Below are 27,126 nucleotides of genomic sequence, written 5' to 3' on the forward strand. Positions count from 1 at the left end.
GGACAGCAGGAAAGGTTTCCAGTCCACATGGGAAAACACCGATTCTGTGATCCGTACTTTAGTGAGTCCTTGCTGGGTGGTGCACAGGGGCGGGAAGTCCACTCGGGGAGAAGAGAGCTGAGCCAGGCTGGCCGGAGAGCGGAGAGGCCATTGGGGAGGACACGGCACCACGTGCTCAGCCTGGAGAAGCAGAGTCAAGCAGGGAGACGACTGCAGCACCAGGAGCAGAGCGCTGTGCTCGGGCATGCTGCCGTGGGTAACCCTGGCATGGACAAACCCGCGGAGCTGGCAGCTCAAACCCCAGCTCAGAAATGACTTGGACCCATGGACCATCTCCTTAGATCTAGAGCACCAGGGTTTGCACAAGGAGTTCAGGTCTCACACGGTGAGTTCTCAAGAGGTTTGGGGCTCAAAGTGCTCTTTTCATGGGGCAAAGGCAGGAAGGATTTTGGTTCCTAAATTTTTTTGTCACCATTTAAAACTTCCCTTTACCTAAAATAAATCTCTTCTAAGTATACACAGGTGTCCACAGAACATTGATGTAATGAAGCAGAGGTGGAAATCTACCTGCCTGGTTCACCTGGAAGACGGCACACAGACAAATGCGGCACGAGACCCCTGGGGAGGGCACCCACCCTCAGCCCCCTCCCTGCACTCCGTGGCCTCCCCAGAGCTGCGGGCACACCCAGGATCTGCTCTTCCCAGGCAGCACCGCAGGCCGGGCTACCAGAAAACCAGTTTGGCTTCTGTGGCACCAGTTTCCTCACTGGTGGCTGGAGGGGCAGGAGGGATGAGGCACAGCAGACTCCATGTGTCACCCTGGTGCCCTGCAGCCCGTGAGCCAGCGCAGAGGACATCTCAAAGATGGCGTGTAACTGGGATGCAAGTGGGGTCTTCACTTCATTTGCTGATAACTGTAGGGATTTGCAATTAAATCTGTTGATCTGATAGTCACTAGTTGGGTGATCAGCCACTCATTGGAAGTGTCTGTTTGCCTTTCTGCTAATTAAATTACATTTGATTTGCAATCAAATCTAATATGAGAAAAGCGAGCTCAAGGTGGAGCCGGGAGCAGCTGATGGGTGCTGCTCTGTGCGGAGCGGGGCCAGACCCGTGGTCTCGCTGTGTTCGCAGAGCCGCACGCTGGGCAGACCGGGAATGCTGCCGGGAAGGATGCTGCGGCACAGGTGAGGAGGGACGGTCTGCAGCCGGGCAGAGCCGTGTCTGCAGGAGCGCAGGGCTCCTGCTGTGCTGTGAGCAGCAGAGTGGCGGTGCTGGGCACTTTGAGACCTGTACCAGGCACCCAGGTCCTCATCTGGCTACTGGGCCACGAGGGGAACTGCAAGGACACCCATGTGTGCTGGTTGTGGAGGGGACACAGGGCAGAGTAGGGCAGAGCTGACCTCGCAGGACCATGGCATGGGGCTGACTCCTTCCCTCCTCCATCCTCCAGCTGTCCTGCCCTCGAACACTCACCTGCACAGCCACTGGGGACACCGGTGACCCAGTGCCTGCACAGCTTACCTTGAAGATGCTTTCTCTCTTCACACCAGGTGTGTCTGGCAGCACCACCTGTTTGGGACACGGGGGTGATTTCAATATACTCCTGGCAGGCACCTGGGACCAGATCCCCTGTTACAGCAGACTCCATAATTGCTCCGCACAGACACAGTGCTGTGGGACGCTGCAGGAGCAGAGAAGCATGCTGCGAGGGACACGATGTGACAGTGACCATGGACATACCCCTGAGGGCCCCAAACCTACAGTGGCCAGGGCTGGGGGGCAGGTCTGAAGTTATCTTTGAACTTCTTAGCAGTTAAAGACACCTAGAGGAGTGGTCCTGCGGTGGGCTCTACAGATAAAGCGGTTCAGAGACATGTTTAAGCAAGAGCCTTAGTCCAGGAATATGTCAGAGTTTGGCTCTTCAGCCTGTGCTTTGCTCTTCTAGCTCGTTTTCTCCACTTTTGCAACATCCTGGCTTTACTGGATAACCTCGGTTTCTTCTAGATGAGCTGATCTAGACTTGAGTGACTCAAGAAGTTCTAGCAACGCAAGGTGCATTGTTTCTCTGAGCAGCTGCTCCGAGACCTTCCACCTCTGAGAAATCTGGGAACCTGGAAGGAAGTTTTCCCTCAGATGTACCAATCTGTAAGGGTCGGCGCAGGGTGGGAGGATATCCACATCTTTGGGGAGGCGACAGCAATGGGAACGCTGGCCAGAACCAGGAGCACGGCTCCCCGATGTGGCACTTCTCCCCGCCCCTCCAACCCAACCCCTCTTCCCATTTCCACTGCACACAAGTGTGTTTTGGAGCCCAAAGTCTCGCTCCTATTTCACCACAGCAGCCTCAGCCTTCCCTGCTCTGCCTGCGGTGTCTGGCACAGGGGGCAGCCACAGGGGCAGGGGAGGGCGAGCCGAGAGCACATTGAGAGCACATGTGTTTGGAGGAGGCATCTTCCCTGGTAATGGCCGAAATTATAGTTAATTTATGGGTGGTCAATAATGAATAAATAATTTCTATGAGCACTGGGTGCTCAGCTGTCTGTGTTCAACTGGGTTCCTCGTTATCCATCTTGTTTGCACATCTCCATGGCCTGGGGAACTGCAGGAGGATTTTGGCTGGAGGGCAGCTCAGGGGTCTCTGATCCAGCTCCTGCTCAGAGCAGAAGCAGCTTTAAAGTTAGAGCAGGCTGCTCAGGGACTTGTGCACCTCAGTTTGGATACCCCCAAGGATGGAGGTTCCACCACATTTTTGGGACACCTGCTGTAGTGCAGGATCACCTTCATGATGAAGAACTTTCTGCTTTTGTCTTACTGGAGTTTGCTGCATTAGAGCTCGTGCCTGTTGCCCTTCATCCTACCATTCTGGGAAGAGTGCGGCTGCATCTTCTCCAGATCCTCCGAGGCAGCTGAAGACAGCAGCCGGATGTCTTCTTTGCCTTCTCTTCTGCAGACCAGCCCCGCTTGCTCAGCCTCTCTTGTACCTGCTGTGCTCCAGGCCCTGACCAGCTCGGTGTCGTCCACGGGGCTCCCGGTGGTTAGTCAGGGCCGTTCCTGTACTGGGGAGCCCTAGGCTGGATCCAGCTCTCCCAGTGCGGTCTCACAAGTGCTCTGTCGGGTGGTGGCTGCACTTCGCTAACCCGGACCTGGGTGTTTCTGCTGCCTTTCCTGCAAAGGCACTCTGTTGACTCACGTTCGGCTTGTAACCTGCCAGATACACAGGGCTTTTCCTGCAATGCTGCCATCTCCCCGCAGGCCCAGTTTGCGCAGTTGCACGGGATCAGCCCAGCCCAGCAGCAGGACTTTGTGTTTGCCTTGGCTGAACGTCAGGAGGTCTGTGCTGCTCCATTCCAGGGGCTGCTCAGGCCTCTCTCAATGTCAGCTCTGGTATAACAACCCCAAAGCTTGCACATTGTCACTGACATTGAGCATTGTGGGGACTGATGCACCTTCACACATTTCTGGAGATGCTGACCCTGGCAGCTTGGGAAGTCCCCAGCCACGTTGCTTGCCACCTTCAGGCCACCTGATAGTTCCCATGAGCCACATTGGGTCAGCCATGGAGCCAAACCACATCCTGAGGTGATCCAGGGTGAAAATAGGCACATGTTTTCAACAGCTTCCAACACCTGGAAGAAGTGGGAATATCTGGAGCCAGTTGCGTTTTAGGTGCCAGTGCCTCATTAAGCTGTGGCCACAAGGGCACCTTGCTGCCCCGCAGCACCAAGTTTCTTTCCTTCACTTCTAATGGGTCTCAGCTGGTGTAATTAAAAGTTTCTAAACTTTTGCAGACTTAACTTCTGAAAAGGCCCCAGAGAGCTTGTGCCACTGGAGACAGGAGCTGTATTTACCCCTTCCATGGGATTTTAGTCCCAGGCAGGAAAACCAGTGTTTATTCCTCTGTGGTGCTCAGAGCAGAACAGAGGTGTCTGTGAGTAGTAATTGGCAATTTAGAGGTGACTCGCTCCTGACCAGTGGGAGTTTGGATCATTGATGCCTGTGCTGTCGAGAGCCAATGCCCATCACCCAGATCCCGAAGGGTGGGGGAGGCTCAGCTGGGATGGCGTCCACCAGGTCCCACCCCAGTGACACTCGGGAACGCCGTGGTCTCACTCTACACCATCCGAGATGGATGACAAGACCTGATGACTGCATGTTATTGAAGCAACTCCCGCTGCGGTGACCAGACCACCAGCTGGTGCCGTCACGCACACAGGGACATTCACGAGGCTCTAACATCTGGTTGCTCTGGGCAGGTTGGATGTGCACTGGTGGGCTCATGTTTCTGGGGTGGCCAAGAGCCCCCAGGTCCTGAGCAGCGAGCGGGACCTGCATGTGGCTGAAATCAAAGCGCCGTTCTCGTGACAGTCAGAACCAGAGGCGATCCGATACAGTCTCATTTAAAAGGGGAAAAAATGGAAAGTCAAGAGGATTAAATATCACATATGGCACAGAGATTGTCTGCAAAGACCAGCTTAGCTTCTCTCTGAGCACTTAAGCCGACGTTAGCAAGTACAAACATTAAACAACTTTGCAAAGGGAATGCCTAAATGGAAGCCAGCACAATTAAATCAATTTGAAGGAGCTGATCAGAAATATGATAGATGTTCTTAAACTTGCTGAAGCTGCATCCACGTGAAGACAGCAAAACAACCCTGGTAATGTAACTAGCAACAACATAAGACAAACAACGAAGACAACACCATTTGTCCCGCTGCTCCTCTACTCTGAGGAATGACATCTGCATCTGTATATATTCCTTTCTTCAAAAGCACCAGGATGAAGAATTTTAACTTTAGGAATGTTTGTCCCGTAGCAAGTCAAATTCAAAGTGAGTGTTCAAAGGAAAAAATGACAGAAAAAGTGAAGAAACTCTGCCCCTGCCTTGGCAGCGGAGGAGCTTTGGTGGGTCCCGGGCAGAGCATCTCTTTTGCAAACACTTGGGAAGGTCTGTGCTACCAGTGCAGCAGTGTAAGTGAGCAGTAGGACAGAGGACACGACATTTAGTCATTCAGTAGATCAGGTGTGAAACTCAAGCTTTTCACTGCTGCTTAGACTCGCTTTGCCAACTCAGTTTTTCACCAGAGCATCAGAAGAAGCAAATATGCAGCCTTTTAAAGAAGTCGTCAGAGGTAAAGAGACAACAGACAACTAGATCTTCTATGCAGTGTGGGCATATACTCACAAAAGCTGTAATAAATGGCAGACATGGCTGATGTATGGAGAACTTAAAAGTGGGTAAGTTCAGAGAAGGGAACGGAGCTGGTGAGGGGCTGAAGCACAAGTGTGATGGAGCGGCTGAGGGACCTGGGGGGTTCAGCTGGAGAACAGGAGCTGAGGGGAGACCTTCTGATCTCTGAACTGCCTGAAAGGAGCTTGGAGCCAGGGGGGTCGGGCTCTGCTCCCCAGGAACAAGCGCCAGGACCAGAGGAAACGGCCTCAGGTTGCGCCAGGGGAGGTTGAGGTTGGATCTGGGAACAATTTCTTCCCCAAAGGGCTGTGGGGCATTGGAACAGGCTGCCCAGGGCAGTGCTGGAGTCACCATCCCTGGAGGGTTGGACAGACGGACATGAGGTTCTCAGGACATGGGGCAGTGGTGGACTTCACACTGTTAGGTTTATGGTGGGACTCAATGATCTTAAAGGTATTTTCCAACAAAAACAATTCTATGATTCTATGAGAGGAGACTGAATTGAACTTTTGCATGGGAAAATCACACCTCAGATATGCTGTTTCTGGAAGAGTCAACAAGATATGGGTGTTGGTCAACTGAGAAGGGTCTTCATCAAGGACCCTTGCAGGGGACAAACTGCCATAGGCTGGGGAGGAAGGTCCTCACTTGGATGAATTAATGGCTGAGGGACAGAAGGAGGGAGGAAGATCACTCAGGGAGATGACATCTTATAAACCATCCCATCCGCATGCAGCAGGTGGCAGCATGAGGAGAAGATTGAGGAACAGGACAAGGCACCATGTAAATGTGAGATGTACCCAGCGCCTCTCAGCCGGGTGGGGGTCCAGGTCTGGTCACCCAGCCCCAGCAGAGACATTGGCCTGAGCAGAGGGGAGAGAGGATGGAAAGCACAACTGGGAGAGCAAAGAGACTTGTTAAAGATTTCAGATCTACAATAGAGACAATAGTCTCACATGACCAGCAAGCACCGCAACCATCAGCTGCATGTCTCCAAATTGCTCTTCACACATAAAGGCTGGTCCAGCACCTCCCTGCCCCAACACCCCTCTGCTCTCTCCAGCAGCCCATTGGAACACAGGTTCTGGGCTTATCCCCGCTGCACCAGCCCGGTCCCAGCCAGCCTGTCCCACCCGCGCTCCATGGCAGCACCAACGGAGCTGCAGGTGAATGCACGGTGACAAGAAAAGGGACCATAGAGACAGTGGTGAAGCTCCTTGCTGCAGGATGCCAGCAGTAGGTGCCTCAATCTGGGAAACCCTTAGAAACATTCCAGAAAAAAAAGTCCCATGTCATTAAATACACAATGCCATCTGATCTGGTTTGCTGGGGGACAAAGGTTTGCTGGGGGAACGCCCTGTTCCTGTGCGCTTCTCCCTGCCCCTGTACCCGCCAGCTGCTGCAGGCAGGTGCTGGGAGGGGAGCACAGCGTCCGGGGAGCATTGGGTGAGCAGCAGGGACGGGGACAGGCTTGATGGGACCGCTGAGGGGCCATGGGGGCTGAGGTGGGGACCCCCCCGCCTGCTCTGCATGGAGGAGACTCACACCCAGAACAGATCCGAAGCTGCAGCTGTGAGCATCCTGCTCTGGGGCACGGGGAGAAAACGGGTGGACAAAAAGAGGAGCAGAAAATGCTGGTGGCAGAGAAATGATCTCACGCTGTCTGGCAGGGTGGTGCCTGCACATGGCAGAAAGGAAATATTTGGTTGGGACATGATGTGGAGACACCAGGACTCCCTGTCACACAAAGATCTTGGCAAAGGGTGCTGCTGGCAGCAGGATGTTTTCATCTACATCGATACATGTACCAAAAACAAGCCCCGAGGCAAACCTGTGTGGGACCAGTGCTCTTGGGAGCACAGCAAATGCTGAACTGTTCAGTCCAAACAGCTGGGGAGAATCACAGCCTGGTCTGGGCTGAAGGGACCTCTGGAGATCATCTCCTCCAACCCACCTGCTAACACAGGTACCCCTGGAGTAGATTGCACAGGAAGGTGTCCAGGCGGGTTTGAATGTCTCAGAGAAGGAGACTCCACACCCGCTCTGGGCAGCCTGGGCCAGGCTCTGGCACCTCCCAGCAGAGAAGTTTCTGCTCATGTTCAGATGGAGCCTCCTGTGTTTCAGTCTGTGCCCGTTGCCCCTCACCCTGGCGTTGGGCACCACTGAACAGTCTGGTCCATCCTCTGACACCCACCCTGAGATATTGATCCATTGATCAGATCCCTCTCAGCTTCTCCAGGCTGAACAGCCCCAGCTCTCTCAGTGTCTCCTCATGTGAAAGATGCTCCAGACCCCTCAGCATCTTTGTGTCCCTCCACTGGACTCTCCAGTGATTCCTTGTCCTTCTTAAACTGGGGAGCCCAGAACTGGACACAACTCCAGATGTGGCCTCACCAGGGCAGAGCAGAGGGGGAGGATCAACCTCCCTGACCTGCTGCTCACACTCTTCCTCACGTGCCCCAGGTACCATTGGCCCCCTCGGCCACAAGGCCACATTGCTGACCCATGGTCACCCTGTTGTCCACCAGGACTCCCAGGTCCTTCTCTGCAGAGCTGCTTTCAGCAGGTCCACCCCTCACCTCTGCTGGTGCCTGGGGTTGTTCCTCCCCAGTGCAGGACCCTACACTTGCCCTTGTTAAACATCATCACGTTAAACTTCTGCCCACTCCTCCAACCTGTCCAGGTCTCATGAACGGTAGTACAGTAACACAGAATTCCTGCTGGAAGTGCTGGGCTCCTTCCAAAGAGGCCGGAGATGACACTGGGTTGGGAAGTCCCAGCGAGGTCCCTTGCTGCACTGCTGCTGGGACACATTGGTCTCCCATCCCCACTCAGTACCAGGATCAGGAGAGGCAGTTTCCCAAATGTATTTTCCCAGTCCCTGGGAGGAGGCAGAAGCACCTGGGGACATCACGAGGCACTCAGCTGCTGGGACACCTGCCCTTGGTCCCTGCCACTGTCACACAGCAGCGGGGCAGGTCCCAGGCTGGAACAAACACCCGGGTGACTGGCCAGGGATGGGCAAGGTGGGAAGGCCAGCAGAGAGGATTTTGGAGTAACTTCCTTTCCCAGGAGAGGAACAAGGTGCTTCACACCCTGACAGACCTTGGTGCCCGCAAGCACTGCCCTGGCCCTGGAGGTGAGCATGCAGGAGGGGCTGGAGCTTTGCTGTGGTCACTGTTCACCCTGGGCAGGCTGTTGTTTTTCTCCTGGGTGGATTTGAGGAGCTGAAGAAAGGAGGAAGGGAAGGATGGAGTGCGATTTCAGAAATATAATGTCAAAGGAAGACAGTTTCTGAAGGCAGATGTCGATCACCAGCAGACAATCTGACTCCAGCGTGGGCTTTCTCTGTGTGGTGCCCAGGGGTAGAGACCACATGCAGCCCCACACCAGCTCTCCAGGTTTGGGTCCAGAGGATTCAGACACCTCCATTCCACCTCCCACCAGCCCTGCAGCGCCACGGGCTGAGAGGTCCCGCAGCAGTCTTGTCCCTGCCCAGACCCAGCCTGAGCTGCTGGGTGAGGGGTCTCCAGGGGGCCGCGATCACAGCAGGGTGAGCAGACAGGAGCTGAGCTGGACGGTGCTGGTCACAGCCCTCCAAACTCCAACCTCAGTCTCTGTGACCAAGTCCCAGAGCCTTTCTTCACCCAGCCCCTCGTACTCGCAGGATTTCCAGCCTCAGTGCGCCCCTTGCCTCACCTCTGCCGGGCCCTGGGCCCCCCCGCTGGAGGCACCCAGGAGGAAAAGTCTCAGTGGGCTCCAGAAATGCCCTTGTTTGGGTGAGCTCAGCCCAGGCTGTTCACCATCCACAGACCCCAGGAGGACAACAGAGGAGCCACATGCCCAAGCACCCCAGATTCTCTTCAGATAGTTACATGAAGCTCCAAGATGAGTTTCTGTTTATTTGGCAACAAGCAGGAACTGTGTGCTGGAGGAGCAGGAGATGTGTCATTGACCACTGAGCTCAGGAGACGATAACAGAGCAGCAGGCTGGAGCTTCAGCCCACGTATCTTGCATTGCTCAACAGGAGCATCCACCACCTCCTAGAAAAGAGCCGGGAGAGCTGGGCTGAGTCCTGGAGGTGAGGAGGCCAACTGAGAGGACTCAGGAGGTCTCTCCACCATAATCAGTGCTTTCTCTTCCAGTTCTCCCAGATCTGTAGGTTGAGCCACTTCCAGTGATGAATTTCTAGCTAACACCTACAACTGAATATGTACCGGTGTGGTGGGAGACGATGTGCCAGGGTGGGCCAACAACAAGCATGCTTTGCATGGTGGGACACCAACCCAACCTCTGGCCAGTTTTGTGAGTCAACAACACCAAGGTCACTTTGGCAAGAGCTGGTGTCCCAGTTTGTGCTTCTGGATGAGCTCTGCAGCCATTTCTCCACTGAACCAATGGTTTTGGTGCAAATGCCATTGCTCACTACCAAGCAACTGCACCCTGGGGGTCCCCACCGAGGGGCAGCTCCAAAGGATCCTACCTGGGTGCAAGCTCCAGCACAGCTTCAAACCACTCAGCCCCCAGAGTAGTTCAAGGAGTTCACAGTGACCCTTGCTGGTGCACCAAGGGGGACAATTTCCAGGTGAGGACATTGCAAACACCATGTTGTGCTGCAGCAACTCACCTATGCTCCATCGACGCTGCATTCCTCTGTGAAAATAAAGACCAAGGCTGAGTGCGGGGCTGTGGTCTGGCTAGTCCCATTTAGCACCCAAAATAGACAACTCAGGAATGAACTTGAGCAAGGTGAAAGCCACATTGTGCCAAGCCAGAGCACTTTATCCTGCCAGCTCAGACCACAAAGCGGTGGCAGTGATGGGCTGAGCTGGTCCCTGCTGGCAGCCCCAGCTGGGGGTTCAGCTGGAGAACAGGAGCTGAGAGGAGACCACCTGATCTCTGAACTGCCCGAAAGGAGCTAGGAGCATGGAGGGGGTTGGTCTCTGCTCCCAAGTAGCAAGTGATAGGACAAGAGGAAATGGCCTCAAGTTGCACCAGGGGAGGTTTAGACTGGATATTAGGAAAAAATTCTTCCCAGAAAGGGCTGTGGGGCATTGGAACAGGCTGCCCAGGGCAGTGCTGGAGTCACCATCCCTGGAGGGGTTTAAAAGGCATTTAGATGAGGTTCTTAGGGACATGGCTAGAGTTAGGTTAGGTTATGGTTGGACTCGATGATCCTGAGGATCTCTTCCAACTGAAATGATTCTATCCCATCCCATCCCATCCCATCCCATCCCATTCTATTCTATTCTATTCTATTCTATTCTATTCTATTCTATTCTATTCTATTCTATTCTATTCTATTCTATTCTATTCTATGCCATTCTATTCTATGCCATTCTATTCTATGCCATTCTATTCTATGCCATTCTATTCTATGCCATTCTATTCTATGCCATTCTATTCTATGCCATTCTATTCTATGCCATTCTATTCTATTCTATTCTGTCCTGACCCCATCACGTCAACCAAGCCAGCCCAACACGGTGCTGGGCAATGCTCACCCTGTCTGGGCAGCATCTTGATCATCTCATCGGTGAAGCTCTTCTCCCTCGCAATCGTCTTGAACAGTGTTGTGATTTCGGGGCTCACCTCCTGGGTTCTGCCTAAGGGCAAAGACAAGAGTTAGCTCCAGGATGTGGCCCGTCCCTGTACCTGCCGGGTGAGGATGGGATGGACAATGGTTCCTGGGAGAAGGCTGGAGGCAGTGGTGGAGGTCCTGGAGGGCGGTGGTGGTCAGGCACAGGAGACACGGCTCCCAGGGGACAACATGAAGCGGAGGTCCTGTCACCAGCGCAGTGTCTCCTCTCTTGGTTCCTACCCCTACAATTTCTGTCCCCCTTGCAGCAAGACCCCCTACTCTTCATTCCATTTCACCAAGAGACTTGCCCAAGGCCATGGACTCCCAGCACAGTGCAGAAGCCCAAGCCCAACCTCCCCTGCCAGCCCCAAATCGTTGCCCCTTCCCCTGCCCCACTCCTGCCCCACACAAGAGGTCCCGGCAGGAGGGTGGTGGTGAGGAGGGGTCTGTCCCATGGGGCCCTGACTCCTTGGAACACGGTGAAGCACCCAACACCTCTGATCTGTTCCCCAGTCAGACTGTCACTGGTTACGCACTGTAGAGCCTCAGCATGTGCAAGGTCTTCCCGTCCTTCACTCTGGAGGCAAAGATCACTGCGTACGTCTTGCCATCGGTATCCACCACCTGCACTGTTTTATTGCCTCCATCTGCAAAAGAACGTGGAGAAAAGCAAAAAGTTAACTACGTCCTCCTGAGAACTCCCACACTGCAAAAGGGCTGTAAGAGCGTGAATCAGGATGCCAGGGCCAGTCCACCCAGTCCTGTGTGTCCTCATCCTGTTTCAACTCTTGTTAAGGCTCCTCTGAAAGCTGGGGGGAGCCCACAGACCACAGGGGAGCAGAGGGACAGGAACAGGAACACAGGAGGGTCAGGAATGGTCACTGTAGGCAGTGGAATGGGGCTGGTGGGAAATCAGTCTTGCTTAATCTCTTGGGAACATTCATCCACAGCCCCATTTTGGAATGAACCTGCTTTTCCCCAGGGTTTAAGATCAGTCTGAATGTGTCCGTCTTAAAGCAGCTTCCCAGAGGTAAGGAGCAGGCGGTCCACCATGCTGGAAGGTCACCCGCCCTGGGCTGCAGCTGCTGACCAGCCACAAAGGGATGTCCCACCCCAGGACCTCAGACAGGCACCCCCGAGGGCCATATCCCCAGGGACAACTGCTGCTTCAGACAGGGATAATGAGCAGTGTCCCAGTCCCGTCTCAGGGCCTGGGCACCCCCACTCACCAGAGCTGTGGTATTCACCCGGGACACCTGTTGGCTTGTAGATGGACTCTCTTTTCTTACATCCCTCTGGGCTGCAAAACAGTGAAGGGAACTCCAGCTGGAGCGATGTGACCCCCCTTCTGCTCCCTGGGTCACCGCCCCAAATGTGGGAATGAGGTGGTGTTGCCAGGGTGGGGGGGACAGATGAGACCCTTGGAGCAATGGGTGCCTGTGTTGGCAGTGCTGGCACCCAGGCTTCCCCGTGGGGTGACACGCTCTGAGCTGGTGGGATGAGGCTGGAAAAAGTTTGACCATAGGGTCCCTCATCATCCTGCTGCATCCCTGCTGGGAGCGTTGGGACGCCTCAGCCCCCGTGGTGGGGCCACTCCTGGCTGGAGATGCCCTGAAGAAGTGATGTCCATGCTGCAGCTCTCCCAAGCCCCTGTTTCAAACCATAGGGCTGGTGGCCTTGCCTCACCCCCTGCCCAGGGCTTTGGTGGGTGCTGGGTGGAGTCACCCAGGTGGAGACCCACCGGTGGAGGTCCAGGGAGGAGGTCAGTCGGTGGAGCCCGTGAGGAGCAGAACTTGGCACTTACCTGGGAATAGCAAAGGAGACCTTCAGGTCACCCTCCCCCAGGACTGCGATAGAGGCCATTGCCATCTTCAGCTCGTCCTTCTTTTGGAGGTAGCTTTCGGAGTCAGAGGCCAGAGCGACGATGTACCATTTCCCTTCAATCTGCAGTGAGGGCGGGCTGTGAGTCCGGAGGAGCAGGCAGGGGTTGCCCCCCCTTGGGGACTGAGCCAGGACACCCCCAGGCCATGGGACACTTTAGTCCCCTCTAGGCACCAAAATCCCTGCTGAGGCAGCTGCACTGGAGCTGGGTCACTGCCCCCACCTGGGCGTGACTACGGTGTCCCCAGTTACCAAAACACCTCTGCAGTCCCCACCCTGTTGACCAGAGACCCTGCTCCCAGCTCCCCTTCGCCAGCGATCACCTTGCTCTTGTCCAGCCCCGCAGCCCCGAGCTCCTCAGCCTCCGCACGCAGGCAGCAGAGGAGGGCCAGCCCCAGGCTCAGCACCGCGGTCCTCATCTCCCCACAGCCTCCTGCGGCTCCACCGGCAGATGGGGAGCGGTGCCAGCGCTGCTGGTTTTATAGCCGTGCCCTCCTCCGCTCCACCCGCCCGGCGCTGCCTGCCGAGCCGCACGGATAGAGCACCGGCGCGCCTGGGACAAGGCGGTGGCTTCAAAGCGCTGAAGTCACCCCAGGGTAAACAGTGTCCAGGCTTACAGAAGAAGGGAAGTTCCTGCAAGATCCGGGAAATGGCTGAGAAGTGAAGTTGCAAAAGCTGTTGCACCAGCACTGAAATTTGGGACTTTCCCAGTCTCTTGAGTTGCTTGTGAAAGAACAAAGAGAGCTTTTGTTTCCTGGCTTGCTGATGGACGCTGTCGGGAGGAGTGGGGACGTCCTTCCTGGTAAGGGCCACATGAACACCCTCACCAGTGGCCCGTCCCTCTGGCCAGGCTGCCATCTGCCCCGAGGCTGCCTCTGGGATGGTGCCTGTACCCAGGTACCCATGTGCTGCCAGCAGGACTCTGTGGTCCCCACACAGGGTCACCCACCTGCTCTGGGGCACCCAGGCTCCGCAGAGTGGGATGTACCAGGAGTGGGGCAGGCAGGAGAAGGCATTGGTGTCACTGTGGGAGTGTCCCCTCCTTCCCAGGGGATGACATCCCCTGTGCCTTGGCTCTGGCAGGCTCCTGGGGTCACAGTCCTGAAAGCTCCGTGCTGCTTCTTCCCAGTGCCATGCCTGGCTGGGCAGCCAGGGACCCCCCGTGGTGGGGCAGGGGGCAGCTGAGGGGACCAGAGGCTGCGTCTGCTCCGCAGGAGCTGGAGGGGGATGGAGAAAGGGCTCTGGCTCTCTTTGGGGCTCATTGCAGCATGGTCCTACCTTGGGCAGCGGGGGCACGAAGGGGGCCGGGAGGCAGGCGTGGGGGTCCCAGTCCTGCCGTGCATCTACCCTGGGCAGCCGCAGCGCAGCCCCGCTCCCACCTGGGCAGCCATGGGGCGGACAGGGCAGGGAATGGGGTGTCCTGGGTATGAACCAGAGCCGCTGCGGGCAGGGCCGGGCAGCCTGACAGCTTCCCCTGCCCGCCCAGCTCAGCTTAATCCTCCCCTGCCCAGCTCAATCCTCCCCTGCCCACATCTCCAGTAGCTGCACCATCCCCATCCTCCGCTCCCTGTCTTCCCCATGCAGCAAACAACACAGCAAAGGAGCCCCCAACACCCCTGAGGTGCTGAGACGAGGGGTCAGAGCCAGGACTCCCATCAGCAAAATCACTGAGCGCTGGGGCAGCTTCTACACCTATTTATTTAGGAAGGTGAGGTGTGATCCTGGCGTGGGGCAGCAGGTCTGGCAGGGCCTGGCAGGGGAGGATGGGAAGGGGCACCATGGAGGGGGGAGCAGAGTCCCGTTTCCACCAGGTCTGGAGGGCACACGGCCCTGGCGTTGGCCCTTTCAGCTGCAGGGAGGGAGGACAGAGGGATGAGCCATTAGAGCAGGACAAAGCTGATGTGGTGCTGAGGCCCAAGGCAGGCGGGGGCTCCCCGGGGGGCTGCAAGTCCCTGCTCAGCCCAGGCCATGCCAGCACGGACACCCGACTTCTCTGGGCCGCTCTCACCTGATGGCGTTGGAGCACTGATCTGTGGAAAAGCACAAAGGGTAAGCACGCCCTGAGCCCCCGCGCAGCGTCCCCACGCAGAGGGGCCGTGTGTGCTGCCCCGCACCTCCCTGACACTCACCCGACTTGGGCAGGACGACCAGCAAGTCCTTGTTCAGGCCCGCAGCGGGGATGAGCTCTTTGAACTTCTGCAGGAGCTGGGGGCTCATGTCCTGCTCCCGCACTGCAGCCAGACACCCAAAGACAGGGGTGGTCAGCATGGGGGGCCCACTGTGGGTCTGGCTCCACAAGCAGTGATGGGACCCCAGGGAAGGGCAAAAGCCAGGGCACAGAGGTATAGGGTGGATGCCGCACACCCCATGGCTGCCCTGAGCTGGCAGCGAAGGGGCACAAGCCCCGTGGGACGGGTGATCCACCTGCCTGGGGTGGTTTGGGGCAGCTGGTGGGGCTGGGGGTGCATAGCCAGACTGGCACCCCACTGGGGTGGTTCAAACTGCAATCAACCAGGGGTATTTTTGGTACAAGGATTCATTCACCCCAAATTGAATTCCCTGGGTGCTGGCATGTTGGGTGCCAATGTGGTGACCCAAGTGGTGGTGGAGACCCCAGCCCCCATCCCCCCAGTGGTTCCTGCCCCTCCGTAGCCCTGGGTGCCTGTCCCCACTCACGACACCCACTGAGGAGCTGCAGCGCGGCGTTGAGTTCCTGCCCGCTATGGTGGAGCTCGCGCAGGATGGCGTAGCTGCTGTAGTCCGTCTCCACCACACGCAGATCCTTCTTCCCTTGTGCCTCTAAAGGACTCCAAACAGTGCCCAGTCAGACCATGTGGCACAGCCAAGGCACCTCCGCAGCCCCCACCAGGGTTCAGGGCCTGAGGCCTGAGCCGCAGATTTGCCCAAGGGGGATATGAGAAGGGAACCCCTGTGTGATCTGGCAGAGCCGGGTACCCCCTGCAGCACAACCTCTCACCAAGAGATGGAGGCAGAGTCCAAACCCCCCTCCCACGGCTCCCAGGGCACAGGGACCGGTGATGCCCACCCTCTGTTTCAAGGTGTCCCCGTCTCTGATCCCCCTGCCCACACGTACCCACATAGTGCCCTGCCTGCCCTGTTTGCTGGAAGAGCAGCTCAAACTTCTGGCATTTGTCCAGCCTGGAAAGGGAAAACAGAAATAGCAAATGTGGCTGGACGCTGTGTGGGAGGGCAGGGGGGTGGTGGGCATGGGGAGCTCAGCCTGCCCAGGGATGAACCAGAGCACAGGCAGGACCAGGCGACGCAGGGCAGTGGGACAATGCTCCTCACCCAAGAGCCTTGAGGGGAGGATTGTCCCCTGCCCTGCGTGGGACACAGTGAGCAGGATGGGCACTCACATGGGCATGGCGAGCTTCATAAGCAGGTCTCCCTCCGGCGTGAAGCTGAAGGTGGCAATGGACGACTTCATCTGATCCTTCATCTTCATGAACACGGAGCAGTTGGCAACGACAGCTGTAACATGCCACGTCCCTGCAAACTGCGGCAGAATGTCACCAGTGGGGTTTGGGAAAGCCACGGGGACCTGTCACCTGCCAGGGGGACCTGCCACCAAATACCCGGGACCCAACAGCCCATTGTAGGAACCTACCAGCCCATGGTGGGGTAACTGCCACCATCTGTGGGGACCTGCCAGCCTAATATGGGGACCTGCCCACACCTTGCCCTGCCCTGTGCTGGGCAGGCGGGTGCAGCATCTGGACCCTGTTCCCTGGGGAAGCGCTGCACGCTCAGGTGCATCAGAGCCCCAGGTATTTGTGTCGCTGCAGCGAGGCCACCACTGGGTCTGGCCACAGTGCGCAGGAGCTGGCCGGGACTAACCCCATTTTGCACAGGCATCCGCACCCTCGTGGCAGTTGCCCTGGTGGGGACTCAGTGCTGGGAGTTGGGACCCTGCCCCAGGCAGCCGCTCCAGCTGGGTGAGCTCTTTGTACCGTTACCTTGTCAGTGTCGAAGCCCGGCTGCACGGGGACCTCAGCCCCTGCCCGCAGCAGGCAGAGCAGGGCCAGCGCCAGGCTGGGCAGCATCACCGCCATCCTTGCTCCGGGGCTGGACGTGGGCAGGAGAGGCTGCGTGGATCTGCCACGTCCTAACCCACCTTTATAGCCCCTGCCGCTGGCAGCACCCTCTGCCCGCCCCCGCTTTATGCAACAGGTTACACAAGAGTAGGGATAACTTGTACCCGTGTTGGGTGTCAGTGTTGGCCCCTTCCCTCTCTAATTGCCCAGTCCTGAATGAATGCGGCCTTGTGTGAGACCCAGCCCGGAGCACGGCATGGACCAGGTGATGCTCCGTGCCCTGTGCCGTGTCTGAGGAGGGCGTGAGCATGAGCCCGGTGCCCCACTCTTGATTGCTGCCCGCTGGCTGCAGGGTCTGGCAGTGCCAGGATGGATCCTGCCCCAAGGAGCAGGATGTTTGGACTGGTGTTTTAGCCTGGGGCTGAGGCACAGCCCGGTGACCTCAGCAGGGTTTGTGGCTTCCCAGGCACAGACCCTGCTCTGGAGAGGATCTGGGCTCATGGCAGGGAGAGCAGGCGGGTGTCCAGGGCTGAGCCACATCCAGTGCTCACAACCATTGCTCTGGCTCATGTCCATCCTGCCCTGCGATTGCCCCATCCTGACACTGCCAGCCTGCTCTGTAGCAGGGAAACTGAGGCAGCGAGGCTGGGGTAGTGGATGACCCCATGGTCCCAGCCCCGGGGGCTCCCTCTCCTTGGACCAGCCAAGTTTGTTGAGTGGGGAACCCCGTGGCACCAGGGTCCCACCCCGACAGCCCCCTGCCAGGAGCTTGGACCGTCCCGACACCCAGCACCAGCCCAGCCCACGGCCACTGGCTCTGCTTCCCCCTCCCTATCGCCCCACCGGGGCTTCCCCCGTGACAACCCAGCAGACAAGGGCGGGGGGCTGGTTTTAAAAGGGTTTTAATGGGGATGGAGGTACAGATGTGGGGTGTGAAGTCAGGGAGTGGAGGCTGCTGCGGTGCTGGGGGTGCGCTGGGCTGGGACAGGACAGGGCGGCCGCCGGCTCCCGGTGCTCCCGGGGCTCCGGCTGGCAGCAGCGGGTGGATCTGGCTGGAACAGATGGGGGGGAGCGCGGCTCAGCTGGGGGAGACAGGGAGACACATGGGGGGACATCGGCCCTGCCAGCCCCACACTGAGTGGTTGGGCACCCACCACCCATGGCCTGGGGCAACAAAAGAGCCACCCCATGGGGACAAGGTGGGGGAACCCCAGCAGGGTTAGGGAGCAGCCGAGGGGGGCTGGAAAGGGGATGGCGGCTCTGCAGAGTGGAGCGGCTCTGAGCATCCCCTGTACCCCGCACAGGGCTGGTCTGAGCCCAGAGAAGGCAGCACTCACCTAGGCAGCATCTGCCATGCATTGGTCTGCAGGAGGAAGAAAAGCAAAGATCAGCTTCTCCAGGGGCTGGGGAACAGCTGAGCCCCTCAAGGGTCCCCGCACGGGGTTGTGCCCAGCACCAGCCCCTGGCTGCCCTGGGCCGGCCCCTCAGGGCAGTGGGGAGAAGGCAGGAGGGTCTCCTCCTTCTCAACCCCCCCGTACCTCAGCCCCTGTTCCCCAGCGGCCCCATGCCCCCCAGCCTCTCACCTGTCGGGGGCAGGATGAGGATCTCTTCATCCGTCAGGCCCTGCTCCCCGGAGAACTGCGTGAACCTCTCCAGGCGCTCAGGACTGAGCTCCTTGGTCCGGCCTGCAGCCGAGAGCAGCGTGAGGGGCACCCCCATCGAGAGGGGTCCCGCTGCCCCAGGGTGCGGGCAGCCCAGCAAGGGACAGATTTCCCAGGAGGGGGACCCAACCCAGGCACCTCATGGTCACCCCAGCTTGGGAGGTGACGCTGCCCTCCTCCTCCCACTGAGGACATCCCAGGGCTGGGGGCGGGGGGGCAGCAGAGGGTCCAGGCAGACGTACTGTAGAGCAGCACCATGTTGGAGGAGCCGGTGCTCTTGGAGATCTGGGTGAACACCAGGGCGTACTCCTTGTAGTTGGTCTCCACGACACGGATGTTGTGCTCGCTGCCCCAGCCTGCGAGGACATGGAGGGCACTGCTCAGACGCGGTGCTCCAGCCGGGGCAGGAGCACGGGCAGGTGACCATGGGGCTGAGCTGGGGGCACATCAGGGCCCCTGCAGGAGCCCAGGCTGGGAGCCAGGCACTCACGTGGGCTGGTGTAGCTGAACCGCCCCGGCTGCTCCGTCTTGATGTAAAGGCTGTTCCTCTTCTCACACTGGTCACCCCTGGGGAGCACAGCACGAGGATGTCAGAGGGGCCCTGGGGGCTGCTCCAGCCTGCACAGAGCCCCAGGTACCACGGGGGAGCACCCCCTGCTTGCCCACCCGCTTCCCATGCACATACTTGGGGTAGATGGAGGTGACTTCCAGGTTCCCATCTGCAGTGGTGGAGATGTCTGTGGTGCACATCTTCATCAGGTGCTTCTTGTTCTTGAACCAGTTGGAGTTGGAGGCCAGGCCGATGGTGTACCACCTCCCCGTGATCTGCACACAACCTCTGCTCAGCCGCCGCCGGGTGGGATGGTGGTCTCTGCCCACCAGCCCCAGCCCAGGCCACATCCCCTCCGCCAGCCCCAGCCCTGCAGCGGGACGGAGTCCTGGGGCCTCATCCCCTGGGGAGCTGCTACAGCTCTCGGCATCCACAAAACCCAGCAGCCAGGAGAGCCCTTGTTTACAACGTGCTCTTTGCTGCCCAGTCCTCGTGGTGTCACTTTCCTCAGAGAGGGCTGACAGGATTGCCTGGCTCTGAGATGCCATTTGCATCCATGCAGGGGCACGAGGAGGAGTCCCAGGGCCCCAGGCCAGCACATCTCATCCCAGCCTGGTCCTCAGCGCCAGCAGCTCAGCGCACCCAGAGGGAGCTGTTAGCCTTGGAGATGGACTGTGCCAGAACCACCCATGCAGGACACACCAGACCCTCATCCTTGCAGGATGTGCCTCCATCCCCATCGCCCCCCGGAGTGTCTGTGTCCCCCACGACCCCTTGGGCTCCCTGCAGGAGTGGGCAGTGCAGCCCCTCCCCAGTTCAGTGGGACCTCCAGGCTGTGGGGCCAGGACCCACCATGCAGCTGGGCTGGGACTGTCCTGCTCTGGATCCTGTCCTGTGGGAGCAAGGGGAGCAAAGCACCCTGAGCACAGCAGTACCCAGGGGCTGGGAAGGCAGAGGTGTGTGTGGGAACCCCCCCAGTACAGCAGCCCTGGGGTTTTGGGAATTCTGGGTTGCAGGTGTATGGGGTCTGAGTTGGGGAAAATGGTCCATGGCCCATCTCGGTGCTGCCTGTCAAACTGAGCTTGTGTTCTCAGTCCCCCCTGCAAAATCCCTGTGGATCTACAGCCACCCCACAGCACAGCAGATGGCCGGGCCCCACACCTGCTTCGTCCTGCCCCACAGGCTGAAGCCTGGATCCTGCGCCCCCTCCAGAGCCACCAAACCCAGGCCCTGGGGGTTCCCCAGCAATGGGGCCGCGGGTGCCCCGGCCACCCTGCCCCTCCCTCCTGGCCCTGAATCCGCCTGCAGCACCATCTCTGCACATTTCAGGGTGAAGATCCGCCAAAGCACCCCATTCCCCTACGCAGGCGATGCCGGCCGGGCTGTGTCACCTTGTCCTGCTGGAAGTCGCTCTGCACGGGAACGCTGTCCTGCGCGTGCAGTGTCCCCAGCAGGGCCAGCCCCAGGACGCCGAGCAGCGTGGGGTGCATGTCTCCCACCGAGCCGAGCTGAGCCGAGTCAAGCGGAGCGAGAGGAGCCGACAGCCGCAGTGCCCCAGCGTCCGGCAAGCCCCTATTTATGGGCTGGCTGTGTGGCGGCCCCGGGGGGCCCAGCCCTGCCTCCCCCCCCGCCGTTATGCAAGCAAGAGCAGGGGGGAGCGCCAAAGCCAAAGGGCAGGCAGGGGAACCTGCAAATGTTTCCCTCCTGTTGATACGACATGTTTGCTTCAGGGTGCCAAACTGCTCCGCAGCAAAGCTGCAGGTTGCAGCCAGCACGGCGGCCATCCCAGCGCTGCCGGTCTGCAGGCACAGGACCAAGACGGGGGGCCAGGGCTTGCCAGCTGCCCTGCTGCAGGATGGTCTCATTGGGGTCAGAGAGGGACCTGGGCGAGGTGGAGGGAACATCAAGTGCCTGCCAGATCCCAGCCCATGGGACTCGTGGGCACCTTCGGGTGCTCCGGCAGCACCCCCAGCTTTGCTCTGGGCCAAGTCCCTGCATCACCTGAGGAAGCATCTCGGCTTCCCCACCACCCACCGGGTGCACCCCACCACCGCGCAGCTCTGTGCATGCCGGTTGCAAGCTGGGGGGCTGAGGCCATTGCAGGGGAGCCAGACCCCTGCCTCAGTCAGCCCCGGTGCCCAACTCCCTGGGAACCAGCGCACAGCCACACAGAGCCCCCGTGCTTCATCCCCCCATGCCACCCTGCACCCTTTGCCAAGAGGGCCTGGGAGACCTCCCCGTTGGTTTGGGGTCACCAGCTGCCCCACTTGGGGACACGCAGGGCACCTGCAGGCTGAGGGCTGGGGATGAACACAGGGTGTCTAGCACCCATGGGTCTGGCACAGTCTGGGCAGGGCTGGCCGTGCAGGGCAGAGCACCAGCCTGGCGGCTCCCCCCGCGGCGCGGCTCTGCCAAGGTGCTTTACGTAAGGAGTGTTTCCACAACAGCTGGTTTTGCCTCTGGCAGCCCCCCCAGCACATTCCCTTCCCTGCGCCCAGCTGTGAGCCCAGCCTGCCCCGCACACCACGCGCCAGGGGCCCGGCCGGCCCAGAGCCGCAGATTTATCAAAACAAAACAAAAGCTGAGCCGGGCAGGACTGAGCATCACGAGAGCCTGGCTGGGCCCCCGCGTGCTGGGCTGGGGCTCAGACAGGGGCTGAGCCCACCCTCGGGTGCAGGGTGGAGCTCTCTCCATTGAGCACCAGGGGCGCGGAGCACCCGTGGGTGTCCCTGTGCATCTGCGCTGGGGCAGGGACACAAAGCCCCCCGAGTGCCCAGGCATCCCCGGACCCCCCAGCCCCACAGCAGGAGGGGGTGCCCAGAAGGTCCCCGTTCTCCTGGCATTCCTGGGGGGAAGCAGGGGACCAGCCCGAGGAGCTGGGTGGTAAAACTGGGTGCAAACTCAGGAGCAGGGGGGCACATGGGGGCACTCGGCGGTGTGGGGCAGGCTGAGATGGGGTGGGGGGCACAGGCAGGATGGAGGGGTTCAGGCTGTGGGTCACAGCGGTGCCTGCACACAGACCCTCAGGCACTACCCGGGTGCTTGCACCCCAGAAAGGGGTTCACGCCCGATGAATGCGGGCTGGGTTGAGCTGGGGTGCAGGGGGGGTTCCTGGGGAGCAGCACAGCTCCCCAGGGCAGGAGAACAAAACTCTCCCCCCTGCTCCATCACCTGCCACGGCTCCACCACAGCACAGCCACTTCTGGGGTGCAGGGTGGACAGTGAACTGGATCCGGGACACCCCGACTCTGCCGGGCCCAGCTGGCCGGCCTGGGGGGCCCGCGAGCGTGGCCGGACATGCCTGCCCCCCCGGCTGCAGGCGAGTCACGTGTGGCCCTTACATAAATCCTGATAAACAACATGTGGTACCAGTTTGTGCTACGATTGCAAAACGCTGGCGCTGGGGGCAGAGGGCTGTTCCCCCCCGGGGCTGCAGGGTGACCAGAGACTGCACCACTGCGGGGGCTGCTCCCGTCCCACCCAGCACCCAGCATCCAGCATCCAGCACCCAGCCTGCACTGGGGAACTGCCACCCCTTGCCCAAAACGCCCTGGCCCACAGGCAGGGCAGAGCAGCCCTGGCCAGGCTGGACATGCAGCAGGGGGAGTCCTGTAAGGGTTGACACTGCAGCCCCTCTGCTCTGCCTGCACCCAGCCCGAGCCCCCGCAGCCCGCAGTGTGCTCAGGACATGCAAGGGACACTGTGCGCTGGCTGTGCAGGTGTGGGGACGCTGGCAGGGTCTGGACAAGCAGCAGCCCCTCGGGGAAGGTGGTCACAGGGAATGGGGCATTTCGCTGCCCCCAGGGCCCTGGGGATGGGAAGCAGGATGACTGCAGGGCTGAGGTTTCCTCCTCTGGCATCTCCTGGCTTGTTCCAGGTGAAGGGCTGATCCTGTGCTGGTCCCCAGTGCCCCCCAAGCTTACACAGCCCCACAACTCCAAGCATGGTGTTTTCCCCACACAGTACTGGGCGCACAGGGCTCCCTCTTGCTCCCCAGGCAGACTGATCAGCACTGCGACACCTGAGAGTAAACTGGGAACCACCACAACCCCATGGCTGGGGTGAGGCTCAGGGAGAGGACGATGGAGCTGTGGGGTGGGGGCTGCATGTCCCCCAGCACCCCCAGTGCCAGGGCACCAGCAGCACTGGCCTGGTTGGGACAGAGCGAGGGTGACACCTGGACACAGTCCCCTCTCACAGGCGTGTATTGCAGTACATCAGGGCACAGGGCGGAGGGGTGACACAGGGCGGAGGGGTGACACAGGGCGGAGGGGTGACACAGGGCGGAGGGGTGACACAGGGCGGAGGGGTGACACAGGGCGGAGGGGAACAGGACAAGGGTGGGCACGGCTGCCAGGGCAGCTGGAGGAGCCAGGGAGCCACAGGGTTCGCTCCAGGGTGAGGTCTGGCCAGCCCCTGCCTCAGCCTTGCGTGGCTGTGGGTGGCTGGATGAGGTGAGGCCTGAGCTCTGGGGACCTCCTGGCAACATCACCTGCACCTACGGCTTCGTTTCTGGAAGGGAACGAGAAGCGCTGAGTGGCTGGGGAGATGTCTGAGCCCAGTGCCAGGGCTGGAGACACACCTCTGCCTCCCCAAGCACCAACAAGGGACAGAGCGGTCCCCAGGGACCCGAGACATCACCACAGACTGTCCCTGTCCCAGGAACCCCCACCCCAGACCAGCCCTCACCCCAGGAAACCCCAATAAAGACCCCATTAAGCCCAGTCTGACCCACGTGGGGGTTGGACTGGGTTTTGCCTTGCCAGGGTGCATCTGACGTCTATCCTGGGGGATGGTCTGGTATGGGCCCCCACGTGTCAGCCCAGCCCCCCGGAGCTCCTGGGGCAGGACCACATGGTCGTGGTGTGGGTTGTGTCCAGTGTGCCCAGCCCACACCCCCGGGCAGAACCCATGCGGTGCCAAGCCTGGCACATGGGGTGACCCAGCGCATCGCCCGGGACCCGCAACTCACCGTCGAGGATGTGAAACTCGTCTGCAGAGTCACAGAACCCTGCAAGAGACAGAGCCCAGGGCGGTCACCCTGCCTGGGCACCTGGGACCCCCGGCCGTGCACCCCAGGGACACTGGGCACAGCCCAGTCATCGCAGCTTTGTCCTTGGGGTGGTCGCAGCATGGGGACGGACCCCACGTGTGGCTCTGCTGTCATGTTGTGAATGATACAGGGTGACGTGCTGCTCGAACCCGTGTGGATGTGCCTCCCCTCCCCACACTGGAGGGGCCAGATCCCAACACTTGATGCTGGGGGCCCTGGTCCTGGGTGCAGCCCTCGCTGCGCGTGTCCCCTGCTGCCAGGGGACCGTGTGTCACCCACCGTATGTGGGGAAGTAGTAGGTCACGTCTTCGCTCAGGCCCACAGCCCTGACGTGCTGCTCAAACTTGTCCACGACAGCATCGCTGACTCGGCTGCTCCGTCCTGCGCAGGGAAGGAGCCACTGTCAGCAGCCTCGAGCCCGGTCTGCCCCTGCCCCAAAGCTCCCCGTGCCCCTCACAGTAACCCCTGAGGCCACAGGGTCCTTCAGCTCAGAGAGGCTGGTTAGTGGTTCCCACCTTACCAGCTCCCCCTTGCAGCATTTGGGGACAATCTCCATCTGGGGACTGGGACCCTCGGGGAGACCCCATTCCTGTGTCTGGGTCCTGTGAGGCTCTGGCCGGAGTCCCCTGAGCCCAGTCGGGTCCACACTGCTTCGCCACCCCCATCCTTCCTCTGCTGTGAGCCCCCGAGCACCGCCCCACGCACCGTAGAGTTTGACAGAGACGCTCCGGCCCTTCTGGTAATAAAGGATGGCGTAGCTGCTGTGGTCCGTCTCACCCACCACCACGTCCACCTTGCTGCCGTAGCCACGGCCTGGGAAAGGCAGAGGGCAGCCCCAGTTGGTCCCAGTTAACCCTGGTTACCCCCAGCACCACCCAGGGGCCTCTTTTCACCACGGGCAGGGTGTAGAAGGGTGCAAATCAGGGCCGGAGCGGGTGCAGCCCCACCGGGTGCTGTTCCCCACCTGCAGACACCAGACTGCAGCACTGCCCAGCCAGCACGGGGGCACTTTGAGAGCCCAGAGAGGAGATACTGGGAGGGAGGACACAGGTACCAAAGCCCTGCTGAGAGCAGTAGCGTGGGGCTCCAGCCCCTTGGTCTCCGCAGCCCCGCGCCCCCCAGCCTGGGCTGTCTCACCCTTCAGGAGGAAGCGTCCGGGGGCCTGGGCAGGGAGGTAGCGCTGCCTGATTTCCCAGCACATCCCGTCCCTGCACGGGGGGAGGAGGAGGTTGCTGTTGCAGGCCGGGGAGGATCTGACCCCCAACCCTGCCCACCCCCTGCCCAGGGCACACACTGGACCTGTCTTCTTGGGACTGGGGGGAGCACCCACAGATGTGCTGAAGACCTCCCACATCAGCTGTGCTGCTCCTGGGGAGGCGCCGAGAGCCGGTTCCTGACTGGGTGGTCATGGAGTGACCGTGTGCCTGTTCAGTGCCTCAGTTTCCCCCCACCCTGCCCACCCTGGGCAGCCCAAGCTCACTGTGGGCTGGTGGCCATACAGATGGCAGGTGCTAGCCCGCCACGGTCAGGGTTTCTGCCATCAAACACCCAGAGGAGATCCCATCCCCGTTGTGCTCCGGGGCAGCTCTCCCCTCCTTGGAGCACATGGCCAGAGTGCTGGTCTGGCTCTGACCTGCCTGCAGCGTCCCTGTCCCATCCAGCGTCCCCTGTCCTCATCCCAGATCACCAGCTCTGCTCTGACCTGCCTGCAGCATCCCCATCCCACCCAGCATCCCCCATCCCCATCCCAGATCATTGGCCTTGCTCTGACCTGCCTGCAGCGTCCCTGTCCCTGCCTGCCCTGGGGCCGGTGTCACTCACAGCTTCCTGAAGGTGCTGATGGCCAGGCTCTGCCCATCCAGGGCTGTCACCGTCAGCGCCGTGGGCTCCAGCCGGTGGCTGTGCTCCTCCAGGTAGCTGCAGTGGGAGGCCATGCCGACCAGGAACCACCTCCCTGCCAGCTGCACGGCACAGGGGTGGCACCGTATTCAGAGCCACCGGCCTGGGGTGCCACCACCCATCCTCCCTGAGCACCCCCACCCCAAGCGCTCTTCTTCTATGCTATGTCCCCTCGCCTGTCCCCTCAGTGTGCCCCCAGCCATGACTGCCCGTGTTTGGGAGCCGGCGGGTGTCACAGAGCAGGACTGACAGGAACCCCTGTGGGGTCAGGGGGCTATGGAGAGGGGGTGTCTGAGGCTTCCCCCCGCCTCACACTGCCAGAGGGGCTGCGAGCACCCCCGTGCAGCCCAGCCCCTATGCTCCTGGGCCCCGACCCTGCGGCCCCAGCCCGGCCCCACCGCAGAGCCCGAGCCCAGCCCCAGCCCGGCCGGAGCCAGCCCAGCGCCGGAACCGAGTGCCAAAGGAAAAAACAACCCAGAGGGGCCGCACCGGCCCGGGGCTGAGAGCAGAGGTGGCTGTGGGGGCCGGGCCGGGGGCCCTGCCGAGGCTGCAGCCCCGCACTGACCCCTGGGGCAGCTCTGGGCTTCCGCTGCCGCCGGCCCTGAGCGTGGGGCCCGAGGGAGCCCGGGCTGGGGCCGGGCTGCAGGGGGGACACGCGGGTCACGCCTGGAGGGGGACTCGGGGGGATGGGCTGCAGCCCCTCCAGTTCCCCGCGGCCCGGGCAGGGCTGTGCCCCGGCCCATGGGGGGTCCCCGCGGCCCGGCCCGTCCCTCACCTGGGACAGGCTGAGCTCCGCCTGCGCCGCCACCTGCTCCAGCGAGCCCCGCGGAGGGGGCGGCCGGCGCCGCCGCCCCGGGCCCTGCCCCAGCCCCGGCGGGGCCACGAGGAGCAGGCCGAGGAGCAGGACGGTGCCCAGCGCTGCCATGGTGCCGCTCCGGCGGGGCCGCGCTGCCGGGAAGCAGAGGGGCCGGAGGGCACCTGGAGCCTGGCCAGGGGGGACCTGCGGGAGCTGCAGGCCGGGACTGGCCGGGAGGGCCAGGGTCAGGGCCGGGGCTGGGGACCCCCATGAGCCGGGCAGGGCCGGGAGGCAGCGTGACCCGATCCCCAGGGAGCGGGAGTGAACAAACCCGCCACGAGCCCGGGGGGTCTCAGCTATCCCGACCCCTCGGGTGGGGCGTGGCCTGTCCGAATGAGGGCGTGGCCTGCCCGAATGGGGGAGTGGGCTGATGGGCTGAGGGCGTGGTCTGATGGGCT

At 60.6% G+C, this 27,126-nt stretch overlaps 5 protein-coding genes across 10 annotated transcripts in view; all 5 read right to left on the reverse strand.

The window, feature by feature from the left end:
• LOC136110617 (ATP-binding cassette sub-family A member 2) overlaps window positions 1-27,126 on the reverse strand; it is a 158,906-nt gene that overhangs the window by 91,808 nt on the left and 39,972 nt on the right. The window lies entirely within an intron of this gene.
• Window positions 9,074-13,260, reverse strand: LOC136110537 (extracellular fatty acid-binding protein-like). The gene is made up of 7 exons (XM_065854045.2): window positions 12,978-13,260; window positions 12,578-12,717; window positions 12,003-12,073; window positions 11,310-11,420; window positions 10,697-10,798; window positions 9,820-9,845; window positions 9,074-9,235 (listed from the first exon to the last, which is right to left on the reverse strand). The coding sequence occupies exons 1-6, from the start codon at window positions 13,071-13,073 to the stop codon at window positions 9,820-9,822; spliced, it is 546 nt and encodes a 181-aa protein (XP_065710117.1). The 5' UTR covers window positions 13,074-13,260; the 3' UTR covers window positions 9,074-9,235.
• Window positions 14,334-16,814, reverse strand: LOC136110606 (lipocalin-15-like). Its single transcript, XM_071817411.1, has 6 exons — window positions 16,632-16,814; window positions 16,032-16,171; window positions 15,749-15,813; window positions 15,340-15,453; window positions 14,784-14,885; window positions 14,334-14,684 (listed from the first exon to the last, which is right to left on the reverse strand). Exons 1-6 carry the CDS (start codon window positions 16,725-16,727, stop codon window positions 14,659-14,661), a joined length of 543 nt encoding a protein of 180 aa, XP_071673512.1. The 5' UTR covers window positions 16,728-16,814; the 3' UTR covers window positions 14,334-14,658.
• LOC136110541 (lipocalin-like) lies at window positions 17,596-20,800 on the reverse strand. The gene is made up of 7 exons (XM_065854051.2): window positions 20,312-20,800; window positions 19,056-19,195; window positions 18,861-18,937; window positions 18,613-18,726; window positions 18,293-18,394; window positions 18,047-18,072; window positions 17,596-17,761 (listed from the first exon to the last, which is right to left on the reverse strand). The coding sequence occupies exons 1-6, from the start codon at window positions 20,783-20,785 to the stop codon at window positions 18,047-18,049; spliced, it is 933 nt and encodes a 310-aa protein (XP_065710123.2). The 5' UTR covers window positions 20,786-20,800; the 3' UTR covers window positions 17,596-17,761.
• Window positions 23,103-27,022, reverse strand: C8G (complement C8 gamma chain). 2 transcript variants are annotated; one of them, XM_071817456.1, is made up of 7 exons: window positions 27,000-27,022; window positions 25,795-25,934; window positions 25,111-25,181; window positions 24,679-24,786; window positions 24,253-24,354; window positions 23,893-23,931; window positions 23,103-23,432 (listed from the first exon to the last, which is right to left on the reverse strand). In XM_071817456.1, exons 2-7 carry the CDS (start codon window positions 25,905-25,907, stop codon window positions 23,419-23,421), a joined length of 447 nt encoding a protein of 148 aa, XP_071673557.1. In that variant the 5' UTR covers window positions 25,908-25,934; window positions 27,000-27,022; the 3' UTR covers window positions 23,103-23,418. The 2 variants fall into 2 exon arrangements, with proteins under 2 accessions (XP_071673557.1, XP_065710146.2); XM_065854074.2 differs by lacking the exon at window positions 27,000-27,022 and adding an exon at window positions 26,648-26,990.

The sequence above is a fragment of the Patagioenas fasciata genome, chromosome 20 (assembly GCF_037038585.1).
Source record: "Patagioenas fasciata isolate bPatFas1 chromosome 20, bPatFas1.hap1, whole genome shotgun sequence".
Lineage (NCBI taxonomy): Eukaryota > Metazoa > Chordata > Aves > Columbiformes > Columbidae > Patagioenas > Patagioenas fasciata.

Coding starts and splice junctions, on each gene's coding strand:
- LOC136110537 (XM_065854045.2), bottom strand. CDS start 13,073: ATGAGGACCGCGGTGCTGAGCCTGGGGCTGGCCCTCCTCTGCTGCCTG. Junction 12,074..12,577: donor GTCTCCTTTGCTATTCCCAG/GTAAGTGCCAAG, acceptor ACTGTTTTGCAG/CCCAGAGGGATGTAAGAAAA. Junction 11,421..12,002: donor GGGTGAATACCACAGCTCTG/GTGAGTGGGGGT, acceptor GTTCTTTTGCAG/ATGGAGGCAATAAAACAGTG.
- LOC136110541 (XM_065854051.2), bottom strand. CDS start 20,785: ATGAGACCATCCTGCAGCAGGGCAGCTGGCAAGCCCTGGCCCCCCGTC. Junction 19,196..20,311: donor GCGACTTCCAGCAGGACAAG/GTGACACAGCCC, acceptor GGTTGTGTGCAG/ATCACGGGGAGGTGGTACAC. Junction 18,395..18,612: donor CAACATGGTGCTGCTCTACA/GTACGTCTGCCT, acceptor TCTCGGCTGCAG/GCCGGACCAAGGAGCTCAGT.
- LOC136110606 (XM_071817411.1), bottom strand. CDS start 16,727: ATGGCGGTGATGCTGCCCAGCCTGGCGCTGGCCCTGCTCTGCCTGCTG. Junction 15,814..16,031: donor ATGAAGCTCGCCATGCCCAT/GTGAGTGCCCAT, acceptor TTCCCTTTCCAG/GCTGGACAAATGCCAGAAGT. Junction 14,685..14,783: donor GGTCGTCCTGCCCAAGTCGG/GTGAGTGTCAGG, acceptor GCTTTTCCACAG/ATCAGTGCTCCAACGCCATC.
- C8G (XM_065854074.2), bottom strand. CDS start 26,797: ATGGCAGCGCTGGGCACCGTCCTGCTCCTCGGCCTGCTCCTCGTGGCC. Junction 25,182..25,794: donor ATCAGCACCTTCAGGAAGCT/GTGAGTGACACC, acceptor CCCCCCGTGCAG/GGACGGGATGTGCTGGGAAA. Junction 23,932..24,252: donor CTACTACTTCCCCACATACG/GTGGGTGACACA, acceptor TGTCTCTTGCAG/GGTTCTGTGACTCTGCAGAC.